General features: G+C 38.3%; 1 protein-coding gene across 5 annotated transcripts in view; it reads left to right on the top strand.

Moving 5' to 3' along the window:
- LDB3 (LIM domain binding 3) overlaps positions 1 to 14575 on the top strand; it is a 114689-nt gene extending 100114 nt beyond the window's left edge. For all 5 annotated transcript variants that reach the window (XM_077183329.1, XM_054637238.2, XM_077183330.1 and 2 more), the window contains 5 exons: positions 3353 to 3653; positions 4874 to 5054; positions 7242 to 7362; positions 8682 to 8797; positions 9991 to 14575. In XM_077183329.1, the coding sequence (XP_077039444.1) occupies positions 3353 to 3653; positions 4874 to 5054; positions 7242 to 7362; positions 8682 to 8797; positions 9991 to 10080 (809 nt within the window). In that variant the 3' untranslated portion in view covers positions 10081 to 14575. The remainder of the gene's footprint in view (positions 1 to 3352; positions 3654 to 4873; positions 5055 to 7241; positions 7363 to 8681; positions 8798 to 9990) is intronic.
- The last annotated feature ends 510 nt before the right edge of the window (positions 14576 to 15085 follow it).

The following is a 15085-nucleotide window of genomic DNA, read 5'->3' as shown; positions in this document are numbered from 1 at the left end:
ATCTGGCTCAGATGGGATTTATCAGGCAGTCTGCCCTTTCCCTAACCTAATTCTGGAAATTTTCTGCTGCTAATGATCTTATGTTTTTTCCAGTAGAGAAAGCTGGGAACTCTGAAAACTTCTCCCTAAATTTCATAACCCGTGTTTTAAAGGCTTCTCTTCTGAGCAAGGCCCACTAGATGGCAGAATATGCCTGGCTATTCCTTTCCCGTAGGCATTCCCGGACCAGCATAGCCTTTCGTGTATCCCAAGCGGCTCCAGCTCCACTTCTGTACCACGAAGTAACACGATGCCTAAATGGAAGAAAGCAGATCTTTCCTTTTAAATCCCTACGTCCAACCGGGCCTACTTGTGTATGCAAAATCGGTCAAGTATAAAGGCCTGATCTGCTCTTTTAGGAACTGCTAGAGAGATTCCCACAGTTCTTAATGAACTTTATATTGAATCCTAAGCACCTTCAATACTAAAACAGCAGCTTCCACACCATTATTTCATTTTTAGTTTCCATAAGTAAGAATAATGTCTCCCTATAAAACATCATCTGCTCTGTCTGTTATCTACTCTGTACTGCAACAGTATATGGGAAAACTTTGGGATTCAGGGATGTGGCCACTAAGTGTAGAACAAAACATATCAGTTGTGGTTATTAATTTATTTTGTTACTGATAATAATGAAGAGTAACACTTATGTCATCTACTAACAAAGGGGGAAAAAAAATGTTCTCACAGTGCAAGTCTGTGCGACCAAAGCATTTGAGACTCTATAAATCTTTGCTTTACTGCATGAGTCTTGGTAATGTGCCTTTGTCTGGAGAGAAAATAGCCACAGGCCATAAATGAAGAGCTGAGGGGGAGAATTCCAGCTTCCCCAGGAGCAAGGAATTGGCTTGTTCCTACTCCTGGTAAGAGAGACCTCTTCTCCTGCCATTCTCTCAGGACAACAATAATGCCATTGATTCTTTCTTATTCTAAGAGAACATGAGGGCTGAGAGAAACAAGGTGATAGAGGCTAAGTTGCTGAATTATTTGAAGTGTTCATTTTTTAACAGTTAATGTTCAACTCATAGAATACTGGTATTTTGAGAATATATTCTCTGATATACTGAATCTCAGTACTTTTTTAGCAGCAAACAACCCCTTTTTTCTCTTGATTAGTGTTGGAAGACTTTTTGAAATACATAAACATTCAAAGTGAATATGTATGACAGTAGCTACTAAGAAAAAATAATTGTTCATATAAGCTTAGGGATGTACTTCTAAGAAAGTCAGATAATTTCTTTTTAATAACAATTGCTAAAATCTCAGAGTTAGTGAAATCTTTCTAATATGTTGCAGTGATACTATTTTGAAGCAATAGTAATTGCAGCTTGTTCACAGGATGAAAATGTATTGTAATAAATCAGGCCTGTAAAATTAAATTTTAACAGCTGAAAAGAGAACTCGGAGCAGATGCAAACATCCAGCAATTGTCATTTTGCAGTAATTGCTCTGGTACTTTATTTTAGTAGCTGGAAAAAAAATCCTATTTTGTTATTTTATTTTGCCTCTCTTTTTTCTGTTTCTTTATTTTACTGCAGCAAATAGAAAAGAAAGAGTGAAAAGAAGTAGAAGGTGGAGAGAAAGTAATGATATGAGCTGAAGTCACCTTGTTTAATTAGCCTCATAGGTGGGAGCCTTATGAACTCATCAATTGGAGATGAAATATTAACTTCTAATTTTGCCTATCTTAATACCATAATACATAAATAGCAAGAGCCTCAAGATCTAAAGAGATTGAATATAAACTCTGTTCTGAAATCTTTAAATACTGTTTACCATTTCCAAGTTAAAAAAAAAAGAGAAGCCTCAAGCTAAGGTGGGATACAGTTTTATGAAGCAGAAACATTGCTGATGCTGTACCATAAGAAATTTTTATCAAGAAAATGCACTGGATTCAACTCTGACCTCAATAAAAAGATCCCAAGGGTGATCACAGTGCGTTGATATATATGCAATTTAAGCACTTGCAAATTGCCAATAATCAGTGTAAGTTCTTATGTGGCAGGGTGTGGGCTGAAGAAGCAGTGTTAAGTCGAACACAAACTTCTCACCACTTAATTATTCAGAAAGATCCATGTTACTTTCAGAACCCTCTTGGCTAAAATACCTTTCTGCCTGCAAGCTCCTTAAACCTGTACATGTTGTATTTGGTTGTGATTTTCTTGGTGCTGGGATCTACTGTGTGGAATGTTTGCCCAGACTGCTGGAGAACTGGCTTCTGTTCCCAAGCCTGTGCTCTCATTTGGGCAAAACACTTCAGCTCTCCAAGCTCCTTTTCAGTCATTTGCTTTGTTTTCCTTGCAAAGGGAAACTGCTTTTAGTGCTCCTGTACTTGGCAAAGTGAGGCTGTTTCTTGGGCAGTAACTTCAGTTCTACATAATGCAAGATCTGGCATTTTGAAAGGAGCAGGATAATGGGAAAACTTGTCAGTATGTGCAGGCCCTGGCTCCTGCTTATTTTAATGTGATAAAACTCCACCCAAGATTAGAGCCTGGTGCACACAAACACAGAGACAGACTGCACTGAGGGTTTTATATGCTAGTCAAAGGGTGGAAGAGAGAAAGGAAAATATTCTGTTTTACACACAGGAACTGAGGTGCAGACACTCTTTGCTTTGCTCAAAGTTATACAGGAAGTTTGTGGCAGAGCGAAGAACTGAACTGAGATCAGTCATAACCACAAGTCTGGCCTTCCTCTAAGTGCTGTTGGCTTTATCTTGCTGGTCATGTGAGCTGAATTGGCTCCCTCAGTATTGCTTCCAGTGCTCTCTGTTTTCCCTCTGGGAGCTTGTTTTTCTTGAAAAACCTAGGAATAAACCTCCAAATGATAGATAACAGTGACATCTGTAGAACATGTTGTATTTTAATTAATATAATGAGATCAAAAGTTAAGCATGACTTACTGAAATTCTGAAGAATTCTATCTAAAACTTTACTATATTATCTGGCTTTTATGTTTTTAACCTGTCTTAAACAGAGTATATGGTAGTCTTTGACATTATCACACAGTTGTCATATCCATTCATTCAAGAAAATGAAGACATGATCTTGACAATGGTCTCCATAAAATCTGTAAAAGCCAGTAGGCAATGATTTCTGTAATGCATGTGTATGAGAAGTCAGTGATGGTGCTGATACCCTTGACTTCAGCCCAGAATAAATGAGCAACAATGGGATAGGCCATCATTAACTATCACCTAAAGCTTTTATTGTATGTGTATCGTGGAGTACCCTTTGGTAAGTGTTGCTGTATCGACAGTAGAAGAAAAAGACTTTAAAGTCTTTCTTGGTTTCTTTTGGAATACTTTAAACAGCGCCAGCACCAGTTCATTCCTACACCCCTGCCAACACGGAGCCTGCGAGTCGCCCCCCCTGGGTAACAGATGACTCCTTTTCCCAGAAATTTGCACCTGGAAAATCCACTACCACCGTCACAAAGCACATCCTACCCAGGGGTGCTCCGGTGCTGTCTCCTACCACAATTCCTGCTTACCCGTCTCCAGTTTCAACTTCTTCCCAGCCCCCTGCCTTAGCCCGGGGAACAGTTCAGAGGGCGGAGCGTTTTCCAGCCAGCAGCCGAACTCCTCTCTGCGGGCACTGTAACAGCATCATTCGGTAAGGTCGTGGGCCTTTGAAGAGGGATGAAGCAGAAAAAAAAGTATCAGAGAGACTGGTTATTGTACATTAATATACAGTTCCAGAGCCTAAGACTCTGTTAAATTACCCAGCAGGGATGTCTGTTGTCTGCTTCATTAATTTAACATTTCCAGAGCTCATTTTGTTGTTGTGTGGTTCACTTTTTATCACTGCAGCATTTTACATGCTAATTGTTTGGCTCTTGGATGCTGCAGCAAATCCCTGCTTGATTTTAAACAGGTTTCTGGTCCTAAGGTAACACTTTGAAGGAGGTTTTTGCAACTTCATTGGGAGAGTTAGGGGGCTGGGAGCAGAGGGGGGATTGTGGAGAGAAATGGAACAAGGCATCATTTTGGAGCAGCAGCCAAATGTAATTGTTGCTTTTGTGTCTGGAGAAAGATAATGCCTACAGTCTATTACCAGTGATTCATAGCATGCCTCTCCCTTCTCTCCCAGTTCATTCTGCTGGACCAGTGCCTACTGTTAGCCTGTGCACTGCTATCCAACTTTAAGTAATCCATGTTTAATGACAGTCTTCCCCACTAAAAGGAGCTAGTTTGGTGATGTGGAACTGCTGGTTATTGCCCTTCATATATTCTGGAATGGAAATATTCCAGTAATAATCATTACATCTAACTACAATCACCAGAGTCAATCACCAAAATGAATTTAATGTGCTTTCCACATAACAAAACAGCAAGTTGTCACCTGATAGTCTGACATTTCTAGAACATGCTGCATGCAGTGCTGTCAGACAGAAAGAAGGTAGGAGACTTTAGGAGTTGCTGTGAGGTGTGGATGTGTAAAGATGGAAATTTGCCTGTTATTTCATGCTTTCAAATAGCATTGTCTTCTATTGCCTTTGGCCTTTTCCTTTTGCCTTTGCTTCTGCTTACAAAGACCACTTACACCTATGCAGATATGAAAACAATTGATTTTTCCAACAGTTGTTTGTAAATGCAGTGTTTGAGATCAAACAATAATGAAATGTTTTAACCAATGTGTTTTGAGTAATGGTCTTGAAAAAGACCACTTCTATTCAGGTTATTTTAATATGCACTTCATGGTTCAAGTAGCTTTTTACGTGTGTACATGGTGTCTGAGAAAGTGGGTTTGCAATCAGGGTCAGCCATTCAACCTTTTTTTCACAATACAAGTAAGATTAAACAAGATTACAAATAAGTTATGATTGTTTCCAGAGGTCCTTTCCTGGTAGCCATGGGTCGCTCTTGGCACCCAGAAGAATTCAATTGTGCTTACTGCAAGACATCCTTGGCTGACATGTGCTTTGTGGAGGAGCAGAACAGTGTGTACTGTGAGCGCTGCTATGAACAGTTCTTTGCACCAACCTGTGCCAGATGCCACACTAAGATTATGGGGGTAAGAGAACAACAGTAACCCTTTCTGCAACTGCCTGGATCTCTGAAATAGTGAAATCGTTTAGACTGTAAGCAGTGAATGCAGATGTTTTATTATTTCGTCCTTTTAAGACTTATTCCCCAGCTTGTTGGTTATTTCATGATGAAAAACATATTATTTTATAATAATTTTTATCCATCTGAAGTCTTGGATATTTCTGTACCTTATTGAGCTCATAGAGGGAATATGTAATCCAGGTACCATCTCTCTGAGTGTAAAATAAGTAATACTTTTTGGATAGGTTTTTGCTTTCTGATACACACTATGTTACTTTTATCTCTCTCTTCTTTATAGTAAGACACTTGAATTGGGTTTTTGTTTCTTACACAGGATTTAGTCTAAATTTCAGTAGAGAAATCAGTGATGTTGGGAAGAGGCCCATTGCTCTTGTTGCACCTCATTGTTAGTTGGCAGCACAGCTGTTGACGAATTCTGCTGGTTTCTTATAGTTAAGAAAATACAGAATAAATACAAAGATCTGAATTCCACAAAGCCAAAAATACATGCCACTTTTGTCTTAAAGGACTAATGTACAAGTAAATGTACAATTTAATTTGCTCTCCACATACCTCAGATGGTGGTGTGCTTGGAGTACCGTCAATAATTTTAGCAGTGTATTTATGCATGCAGTTCTAGTGAATGTATGACTCAAATGAAGAAGCAAGGAGTCCCCCACTGGTTTTTCACTGCTTAGCTGTCACCTTTTGACATCTGTCTAAATGTTGGCATTACAGATGCTCTTCTCTGCAACTGCCAATTATGGGTGGCAGCATCAGACATCGATGGTGAAGCTCTGGCTCCAACCAAGTCTTGTTTGCTACTGCAGCAGAAGGAGTAATTTATAGCAGAGTGCTGACTTAACCTACCTAATGAATGCTGGCACGAATCAGTTTCCCATTACAGATTTTCATCAGGAAAATAGCAAAGATGCCAGCTGCCTCTATTCATATTAATAAGATTTCTCAAGCTATTTTTGCTTCTTACCTCACTGAGGTTCATAAATGGATCCAAACCTATTTATCAGCAATAGTTGTTTTGCAAACAGTAACAGAAGTTAATGAATCTCAAATGGTGATTCTCTAATGAGATATATGGCAAATCTAAATTAGACTATGATGTCTATTCACTGGATTGAAAGCATGGAAGAGGACTTCAATCCATTTTCTCATAATCAGTGGGCATTAAAAACAATCTTTAAAAGAGAATCAGAGTCTATGTGTATAATTGGAAGCAACATAAAATAGGATCTAGATTCTCAGCTGGTATAAATCAATGCTGTTTCACTGAAGTTAACAGAGTTAATTCACAGCAGTTATGCAGCTGGCCCTTTGAAATCTGGGCTGTTGGACAGAGATACACTGTCCAACATCATCCTGGCTACACGTAAGATTGACAGGTTAGCAGGTAACTGGGCATCAGAGCCCAGTACAGCAGCTTTTGGATTTGGAAGACCTCTGTATGACAAAAAAATGAAGCAGTAATAGAGATTCCTCCATACTGGACAGAAGTAAGAAGCTGATAAAATCTAGATGTACTCAGTTGAGGAAAACATCAGTTGCACAGAACTGGAGTGTTTTGTGATAAACATGTGGCTTAGGAACAGACATGCACACTCATTTTTACTAATCATATAAGTTAAAAGAACCTTTCCTTTTTTTTTTTCCGATTTTCACATTAGTTTGTGAATTGTTCTTGTAAGAAGCATAAAGAAATTAGTACAGAATCTGGATCATTTTGAAACAACAGACTTACACTACTTATTCCTGGTTTTAGAAAATTACTCTTTGAAATTTATTTAACAAATCATACTCTTGCATTGAAGAGTTCATACTGGTCATGGGGAAAATAATCAGAATCGTTGTGCAGAATCCCTCCTGCAACAGGGACTGGGCATGTTGATACAAACTGCCTGAACCATGTTGTTTCACTTTGGCAAATATATTGTTCTAGAAAGCTTGCCATCCTATTTCCTCTGTCTTTCCAGAAGGAGCCCAATTTCTGTCAATTCTTTCTTTTGAGGAGGGGAACTGGCTGTTACAGAAGGAAAGAATTTAGAGCATCTCTGCCTTGTGTTTGTTCTCCAGGAGGAAGTTGCAGGGCTGCCTATTCTGCTGGAGATTTTTGTTTGTTTGTTTGTTTGTTTTACAGGAAGTGATGCATGCCCTAAGACAGACTTGGCACACAAGTTGCTTTGTCTGTGCTGCTTGTAAGAAGCCATTTGGGAATAGCCTGTTCCACATGGAGGACGGGGAGCCTTACTGTGAGAAAGGTATGGCAGTTCTGCACAGTAATTGTGTGCTTCATGTTCATGGAAGCAATGTAACAATAAAGCAGCTGGGGAACAAAATTATATCAGTTCCCCATCCAGCATGGATTTTGTTTCCACTCTCCATGTATACAAGTGTTTGGGTCTGTATTTTTCTCCAGTTTATATGAGAGAATGGCAGAGCACTGGTCTTTGCCTCAATGTCCACAATGCCTTCCCTCACTTCTCTCCCTTATGTATTATCATACTTTGCACTTCCTTCCCTACACATTTTCCCCTGTTCTACTCCCCTCCTTGGTAGATTCTGCTCACCAGAAATAAAAAATAAGTTTTCTAGGGCTGCCCACTATCCTGAGTTGCTGGAGTTGTGACCTCTGATGCTGTTGCCTCACCCTAGAATTTTTCAACCAACACTTATGAAGAGATAGATCTGCACAGATGTGCAGCACATGGTTGTGCAGATTTTGCTTCCTGGCTGCTGCAACAAACAAACTGCTTCTTGCTAGCTAAGAAAGGGAAAGGCCATGTTTTCCCAAAATGGTACTTGCCATGCAAATGAGTTGCCTGCCATGGTCAGGAAGGAGGTTAAGGCTTAAGTGGTATATTCCCTCTGTATTGCCCTTGTGCATTCAGTGAGGTCCTGGCCTACTTCTCGCTGGAGATTCCTTTCTTATGGTTATGCAATTCAAATTTTACAAGTCAGAGTAGCTCTTAGTGAAGAAAAAAAACCATGCAGCATGACTGACTGGGTACCTATCCTTTAAAACTGGAGGTTTTGTCAGAACATCAAATAACTCTCATGGATTCCATATACCTTTGGAATTTCCATTAATATTTTTCAATGTCAAACCTTTCCAAATCACACTTGATAAAGTAAAGATGTATTAATCAGTCAGTATGGGGTTTCCATAATGTTCTCTCTTTATGCAAAAAGAACATTAATACAGGCATGGAAACTTGTAACATTCCCTTGTCATTAGACTCTTGTACAACCATATTGGTCCTATGAATAAATTCCACATATATTAAAGCTAATTTGAAAGTATTGTGAGCAACAAAACTTCAAATTCCATGGATTTTTTCTATGTCTTCTTCTACCTTTGTGATGATAAATGTCATACTAATGGGGGGTTCTGGACTGAGTTTGTATTTAAATAATGAAAGAAAATAAGCATATTTCAGTGGGAGTATTTCAGTAAATGTAGTAGGAAACTTAGCAAAAACAATCAAAACATTGATTATCTGGAAAAGTTCTGTTTCTTTTGGGCTTAATATGATTATGTTAAGAGTTTGTTCTAAGTTTTCTTTTTGTTTTATTTTAGATTATATTGCTTTGTTCAGCACAAAATGTCATGGCTGTGATTATCCTGTTGAAGCTGGAGATAAATTCATTGAAGCTCTTGGACACACTTGGCATGACACCTGCTTCATTTGTGCTGTAGGTTCTACATCAAAAACTGTCTCATTCCTTTATACTCCTAAATTGTGTAGTTACATCAGAAAACCTGAAAGCAGTAATAACTAACATATGCTAAAGGATGCAGAGGGATGAAATTTCATTCTTTACTTCCATTTGGAGAAGGATGGGAGTAATTTTCCTTCTCCTCCATAACTTTTACTAGAATTATGGAATTTGACCATCATAAGTGAGGTTTTCTAATAAAACATCCAGTTTTAGATAGTACATACAGCAGTACAAACCACTATTGCTGTTATTCTTTCCAGTGTTTGCCAAATAGAGATAGAGCAAGACTGAAAATAAATTAACACCATACTGAACAGTATAACCATAATCCACCTTACAAAGCAGTGAAGTTTGTATTTCCATGCTGAATGCTTGTTGAAACTTGCAAAAAGAATTCTGTTTAGAGAGCATGAATAGTAATTAGCATAGAAGTTGGTCAAACTCATCAATCTGTGGTGTGCACATAGCTCTGGAGAGTGGCCATATTCCCACACTCTGCACACAAAGCAGAAAATCCATATGATAAACAGTACTTTCATCTGGTTCTAATACCACTGAGCAGCTCTGCAGCATATTATTCCAAAGTAATAATATCTAGAATCTCTAATTAGCTAAAAATAGTATGTTGGCCACACCAAACTGACAGTGACAATTTCTAATGTTTGTTTAAGTCTAAAATTTAGGTAGACTAGTTGAAAGTATAGAAAAGTTTATAAATATTGAAGCTAAACTAGCTTTATAAAAAAGTGTTTTGTGAAAACTGAAGTCTTTTGGAAATTTTAACATAGAAAGGAATACTAAACAAGTTTCCTTCACAAGCTAACAGCTCTTAATGACTTATAAATATTGATTACTTATAAAGACACTTTCTCTGAATATTTAATGTTATTTTTTGCTTGTTCATTTGCCTTAGCTGCCCCATCTTCTGTGGAAATGATAGTTTTAGTATGTGTTGTTAATATGCAATTCTCACAGTGGGAGTCTTTTTAAGGACCTAACTTGATTTCTTTCAGTGGGTTAAATCAATAGCAGATCAATACATAACTCCCAAAGACTACCAAAGAAATGCATGGGCAGAAGAGCAATACATTTGAAACTGACAGTCACCTATTTCTCCCTTTTCTTTTTCCTTAATTATTCCTGATTGCATTTATTATTAATTCTAGGTATGCCATGTGAATTTGGAAGGTCAGCCATTCTACTCCAAGAAGGACAAGCCCCTGTGCAAGAAGCACGCCCATGCCATCAATGTTTAGAAGAAGAGTTGGTAGTCAGTAATGCTGGGGTAAAACAGATGACTAACTGGGCAATCATAAAGTTGATAACCATGGCTAGCACTTCTCTTGGTAAAAGCTAGACGTTGGTACTTCTCAAGTTTAACTTTATCCTCTTTCATAAATTCAGAACGTGCTTTTTGTGAAGCTCATACAAAACACTATTGAATGAGCAGTCAAAACCATGAAGTAGTCCATTATTATAGCAACAGTTGGGGGAAATATTGAAATTAACTAAAAACCTTATTATAAAAAGTAATGTGCAAATATAGTTTCAAGTTAACTACCCACAGCAGTTTTACTGCTTAGACCACACACTGGTGTTTAAAAACAACTGGAAAAATACTCCTGTATTAAGTCATTTTCTTTCACAGCAAGAATGAGTAAGTGCCATATGTACAGTCATCTGTAGAACCAAAGGCTGTAGCTTTCAAAGGGAAATAAATAGATTAGGGCTTCCTCTAGGAAAAGTGAGTGCTGTTCCATTATCTTGTGGTGCTACCTCATAGCATCAGATATTTTAGATTCTTTCCAAATAACAAGTCTGCCTTGAATCCATATGTAGCTGGGAAGCCTAGGTGACAATCCATAACAGTTTGAAAATAATATGGTTGGGTCAGCCTTGCTAGTGCACTTGGCTTCTATGTGCACGGTAGATAATTCACTTTCAAATAGTAATGGAAAAGGACAACTGGCTTTCTCCAAATTGCTCTTACATTGAATGGAATAGAGCTGACTGGAAAGGCCAGCTTTTAATTCAAAACCATTTTCCTTTCCTCCTGTGGAAAAAAAAAGGAGATTCAATCTTGCTTTGGTTTCTAATTCCCACTGATATCAGAGGGAGGTAGGAATCTACATCTGGACCTTCAAACAAGTGAACACAGATCTAGCACATCCATCTAGCACAGCTAAACTGTGGGAGACAGCTTGCAAAAATTCCCTCCTCTATCCCAAGTAAAAAGGAAAAAGGCTTTTTTTCCTATAGTAAATGAATGTGTATCAAAAATCCATAAGGCAGCGAGCACATACTCCTTATTCCTTTCCTTACTATAAATGCAGCACATCATGAATTGTAGCAGTATTTGCCATTGGAAAACAGTAGCTATGTTCCAACAATTAGGATAACCCTACAGTCATCTTTTCTAAAAACCATACAGTCATCTATCCTAATAGCTTGAGAACAACTTTCAAGTTGTTCAGACAGTTATTTATAAAACTTTTTTCCAAATAAGCAATACTTATAGTACTGATAATACTTTTGAATTTTTGAATATCAGTGACTTTTATATTGGAGACAGCAGTTCTGTCTGATGGAGTTAAGATGGAAAGTCTGATCACCATTCAAGCTTTATTAACTCATTTAAGTGAGAATTATGATGTGTGTGTTGACAGCTTGCAGTACTGACAGTTTTGAATTAGTACTTCTGAGGCTGAGGATGCTTTCTGTGGGCCACATGCTGGTGCCATCTGCACCTATTTTACCTTGTGTTCTGAGTAGCAAAAAATTACATAATATTGTCTGTCTTGTCCCTCCCTTGGGTAATGCCCATTTCATTTGTGTGTCTTTTAAGGGATGAAAAACTATCTAAAGCTTGGAGAGGAATAAATGAAATTTGGAGTTCTAAAATAAGAGTTAAGTTAGCTGCAGGCAGTCTGCATCTTGGCCAAAAATAACAACCTGAACTGCCTGTGGCAGTTTTGACATGTATGACCTGTATTTATTCAGTAGGTATCTTAGTTTTCACTGATCTTAGCAGTGATCTGATCTGTGTTGCTACAGGGTCAGATTTTTGTATGCATGAATTATTCTAAAACACTAGTACATTATATGCAAAGCCTTTTTTTGTTTGTTTGTTTGTTTGGGATTTTTTTTTCTGTAAGCAAGCAAATTTTCTGTTTTCAGTCGGTGCTGGGCTGATGTGAATATGGTCCCATAGATTACAAAATCCAAAGATCTGGCTCATAATATTCTCCAGAGGAATAAATCATAGTTATCGAAGTTAAATATTTTTTTCCACTCCTATTTGACTTCATTAAATACATATTCACAACAGTGAGAAAATTCTACATTTCCTTTCCATTTTTCAATGCTATTCAACAAAATGCTTTTTATTATTATCTCTTATTTGAGAGAATTCACATCAGCATACTCTATACTGAGACTGCATTGAAGATATTCTTTAGGCAGATTTGTGTCAGTGTTGGCCACTGACTGGGACTAATCTCTGACTTCAACATCAGAACAGGGAGTCAGGCTCCATGGGAAGGGCTTGTGATGGACGCCTCAGGAGAATTTCATGAGGTCCTTCCCCTCTGATCTGCATGTGTTTATTTGTGTGTGTCTCATTCTCCCCTCCCCTTTCCCCCTCAATGTCCCCGTAAGCTTCCTCTTCACTGGCCCCATGGAGGACAAATCATTTTAGGATCTGGCAGAGATGCTGGGCTGCAGCTTAGGGAGGGCAGTCAGTGACAAGCTGCTGGCAGGCGGCGTGCCTGGGGCTGCAGCTCCTCACGGCTCCTGGCTGCGACAGCCCGGAGGTACCGGCCTGGGGAGCTGCACTGCGGGCAGGGGGGAGGCTGGCATCGCAGAGGGAGCACCCGAGGCTGCCAGCATGCAGGGGCTCTGCAGGGCTGAGCGGGGAAAGGTGGGGAGCCCTTCCTGAGGCTGCGCTTGGAGCAGGAATAGCCAGCTAAGGGCAGCTCCACCACGCTGCATGTCAGAGTTGGGTGGCAGGGAGGCTGGGTAGGGGCAGCAGGATCACTGCAGTCAGGGAGAGGCCTTCAAGTTAGAAATGAGGGTACAAGTAGCACCCATAGCCCAGAGAGATGGTTTGGATATGTACAGAGGGGTGAGTAAGGATCCAGTCTGGTTCGACTGAAGTCTGACTGCAGGAAAGGGAATGCAGTGTATGTGAGCAGAGCTGAGCTGGCTTGCAGGATGGCAGCAGTGAAAGTGCAGCAGCACAGACTTCAGTGGGAGCTGTACTGGCTTGAGAGAGTCCTGAGAAATTCCTTGGGCAGAGAACCTGCACTGTAGCACATGCCCTGACTCCAGCTGGTGTCTGAGCAAGCGAGATTAAAGCTAGTTTACATATGAGGTACAGCGATATCTCTGAGTGAAGAACAGAGATACCCTGAGGATTATCATGTAATAAAAATTTCCTGTTATGACTTGTGCTGCTTCATAATGTGGTCCAAAAATAGGGAATCCACGTACCTGCCCTTGATATCTATATTAAGATATAATTTTTGCACATATCTGAACAAGAAATTTGTGAATAATAATGTAGCATTTTAACTTTCACAGGGGTAGAATACCACATAACTGCTGATACTCTTCTGCTACATCACTTTGTGATATGAAGAGGGAAAATGCATATATATATATATAATAATAATATATATCTCTAAAATTCAAAATACAGCCTTTTAACTATCACGGAAAATAATGTTGTACAAAAATATGCAAGATGAATAATGTGTACTTGATTATGTTTTATGTCTTGTAAGAGATGCCTGAGATAAGTCCTAAGTTCTTCTGAATATTTCTTTTCATTCTAATTAATGTGAGGTTTTACCCAATAAAACAAAGATACTGTACCTCTGAATGATCAATTAAAAATATCAGTCTTTTGTCTAACTAAAAAGTGTTCAATAACTTTTCAGTCAAAGGATTCAAAAGCTTTTTTTAATGCTTTTCTCTCTTTTGATGTTCTTTTTGCAGAACATAGCAAATTAAATGTTTCCAAATGAAGCTACTTTTATTATCTGGACAAAAAAAACAGTCTTAGAACTTTTTTTCATTAGTTTTCACTATATTGGATTCACACATTATACAATTCTCAATTCTAAAACCAATTCAAAACAAGGAAAAATATTTTTCCATTGGTCCTTCAGTGGTCAGTACTTTGGGTGAAATGTTTGGCTGAAGATTACTTGTATTTATGTTTAATAATGTGAATGTCCACAGCACTGAACACATTCATTAGTGTCTAATGCTGGGCACACTAATGTTTTTTTGCAATACTCATCTCCTGGTAGTGGATATTAATTTGTTTAGTATTTATAAACATCAGAATTTGAAACTGAGTGATTTATTGCCTGCAGTGATCATATATTAGAAGTCTAGGTTTTATAAGATTTTGACATGTTGACTTGATGCCACAAGTGCCCTTGCTTTTAGATAGATATTTTTTTCCTGAGTTCCTAGTTATTTCAGAGCAGAATGTCTGGTGGTTTATGAGATGTGAGTAATTACCTTGCATGGATTATCTGTGCCAACATGAATAAAACAGTCTAATAATAAAAGCAATGTGCAAAACCAGTTAAAGCTTTATGATTTGGGTATATTTATTAATATGCCATGTGAGCAGCTGACAGCTTTCAGCCATGTAATATCATGAAGAAAGCATACACGAGCTTGTACTCTCTACTTCAGACCTGAAAATAAAAATTAAAACCATCGGTTTCAACTTTATTGTATATCAGTCTTGAATATTTTATTGACAAAATAATGCTGTTTTAAACAAAAATTAGTATGCTTAAAAGATGCAGTCTGCTAACAGTACATGTTCTAACTCAGCAAGACCTGTATAGTCCCATACCTTATTGTGTCAACAAAAACTGTTTATAGTAACTTTGGAAGGAGTGGGTAAATTCTCTCTTCAGTTACATTGATGCATCTGCAAACAAAGTTTGACTGCATAAGTTCAGGTAGGTGTGTTCTACTGTTTCTTAGCAAAAGTTACTTAAACAAGTTGTTTTGAACACCCTCATTGAGCTCTAGTGCCAAGAAATATGTACAAATGAAATGACTTCATATAACAATGTGTTTTACACAAACAGCCATTTTCTGCATTCCTGTTGCACACCCCTCAGAAATGCAGGCATTTTAGAGATACAGCTAAGTATATTAAACATAATTAAGCAGTTAGATGATAAATGAACAGACTTGGATTTAGATGCCAAGTACAGCACCAGGAATCAC

This window comes from Agelaius phoeniceus, chromosome 9, assembly GCF_051311805.1.
Source record: "Agelaius phoeniceus isolate bAgePho1 chromosome 9, bAgePho1.hap1, whole genome shotgun sequence".
Taxonomy (NCBI): Eukaryota; Metazoa; Chordata; class Aves; order Passeriformes; family Icteridae; genus Agelaius; species Agelaius phoeniceus.
The sequence above is the reverse complement of the archived record's forward strand: the minus strand, read 5'-3'. Positions and strand labels throughout refer to the sequence as shown.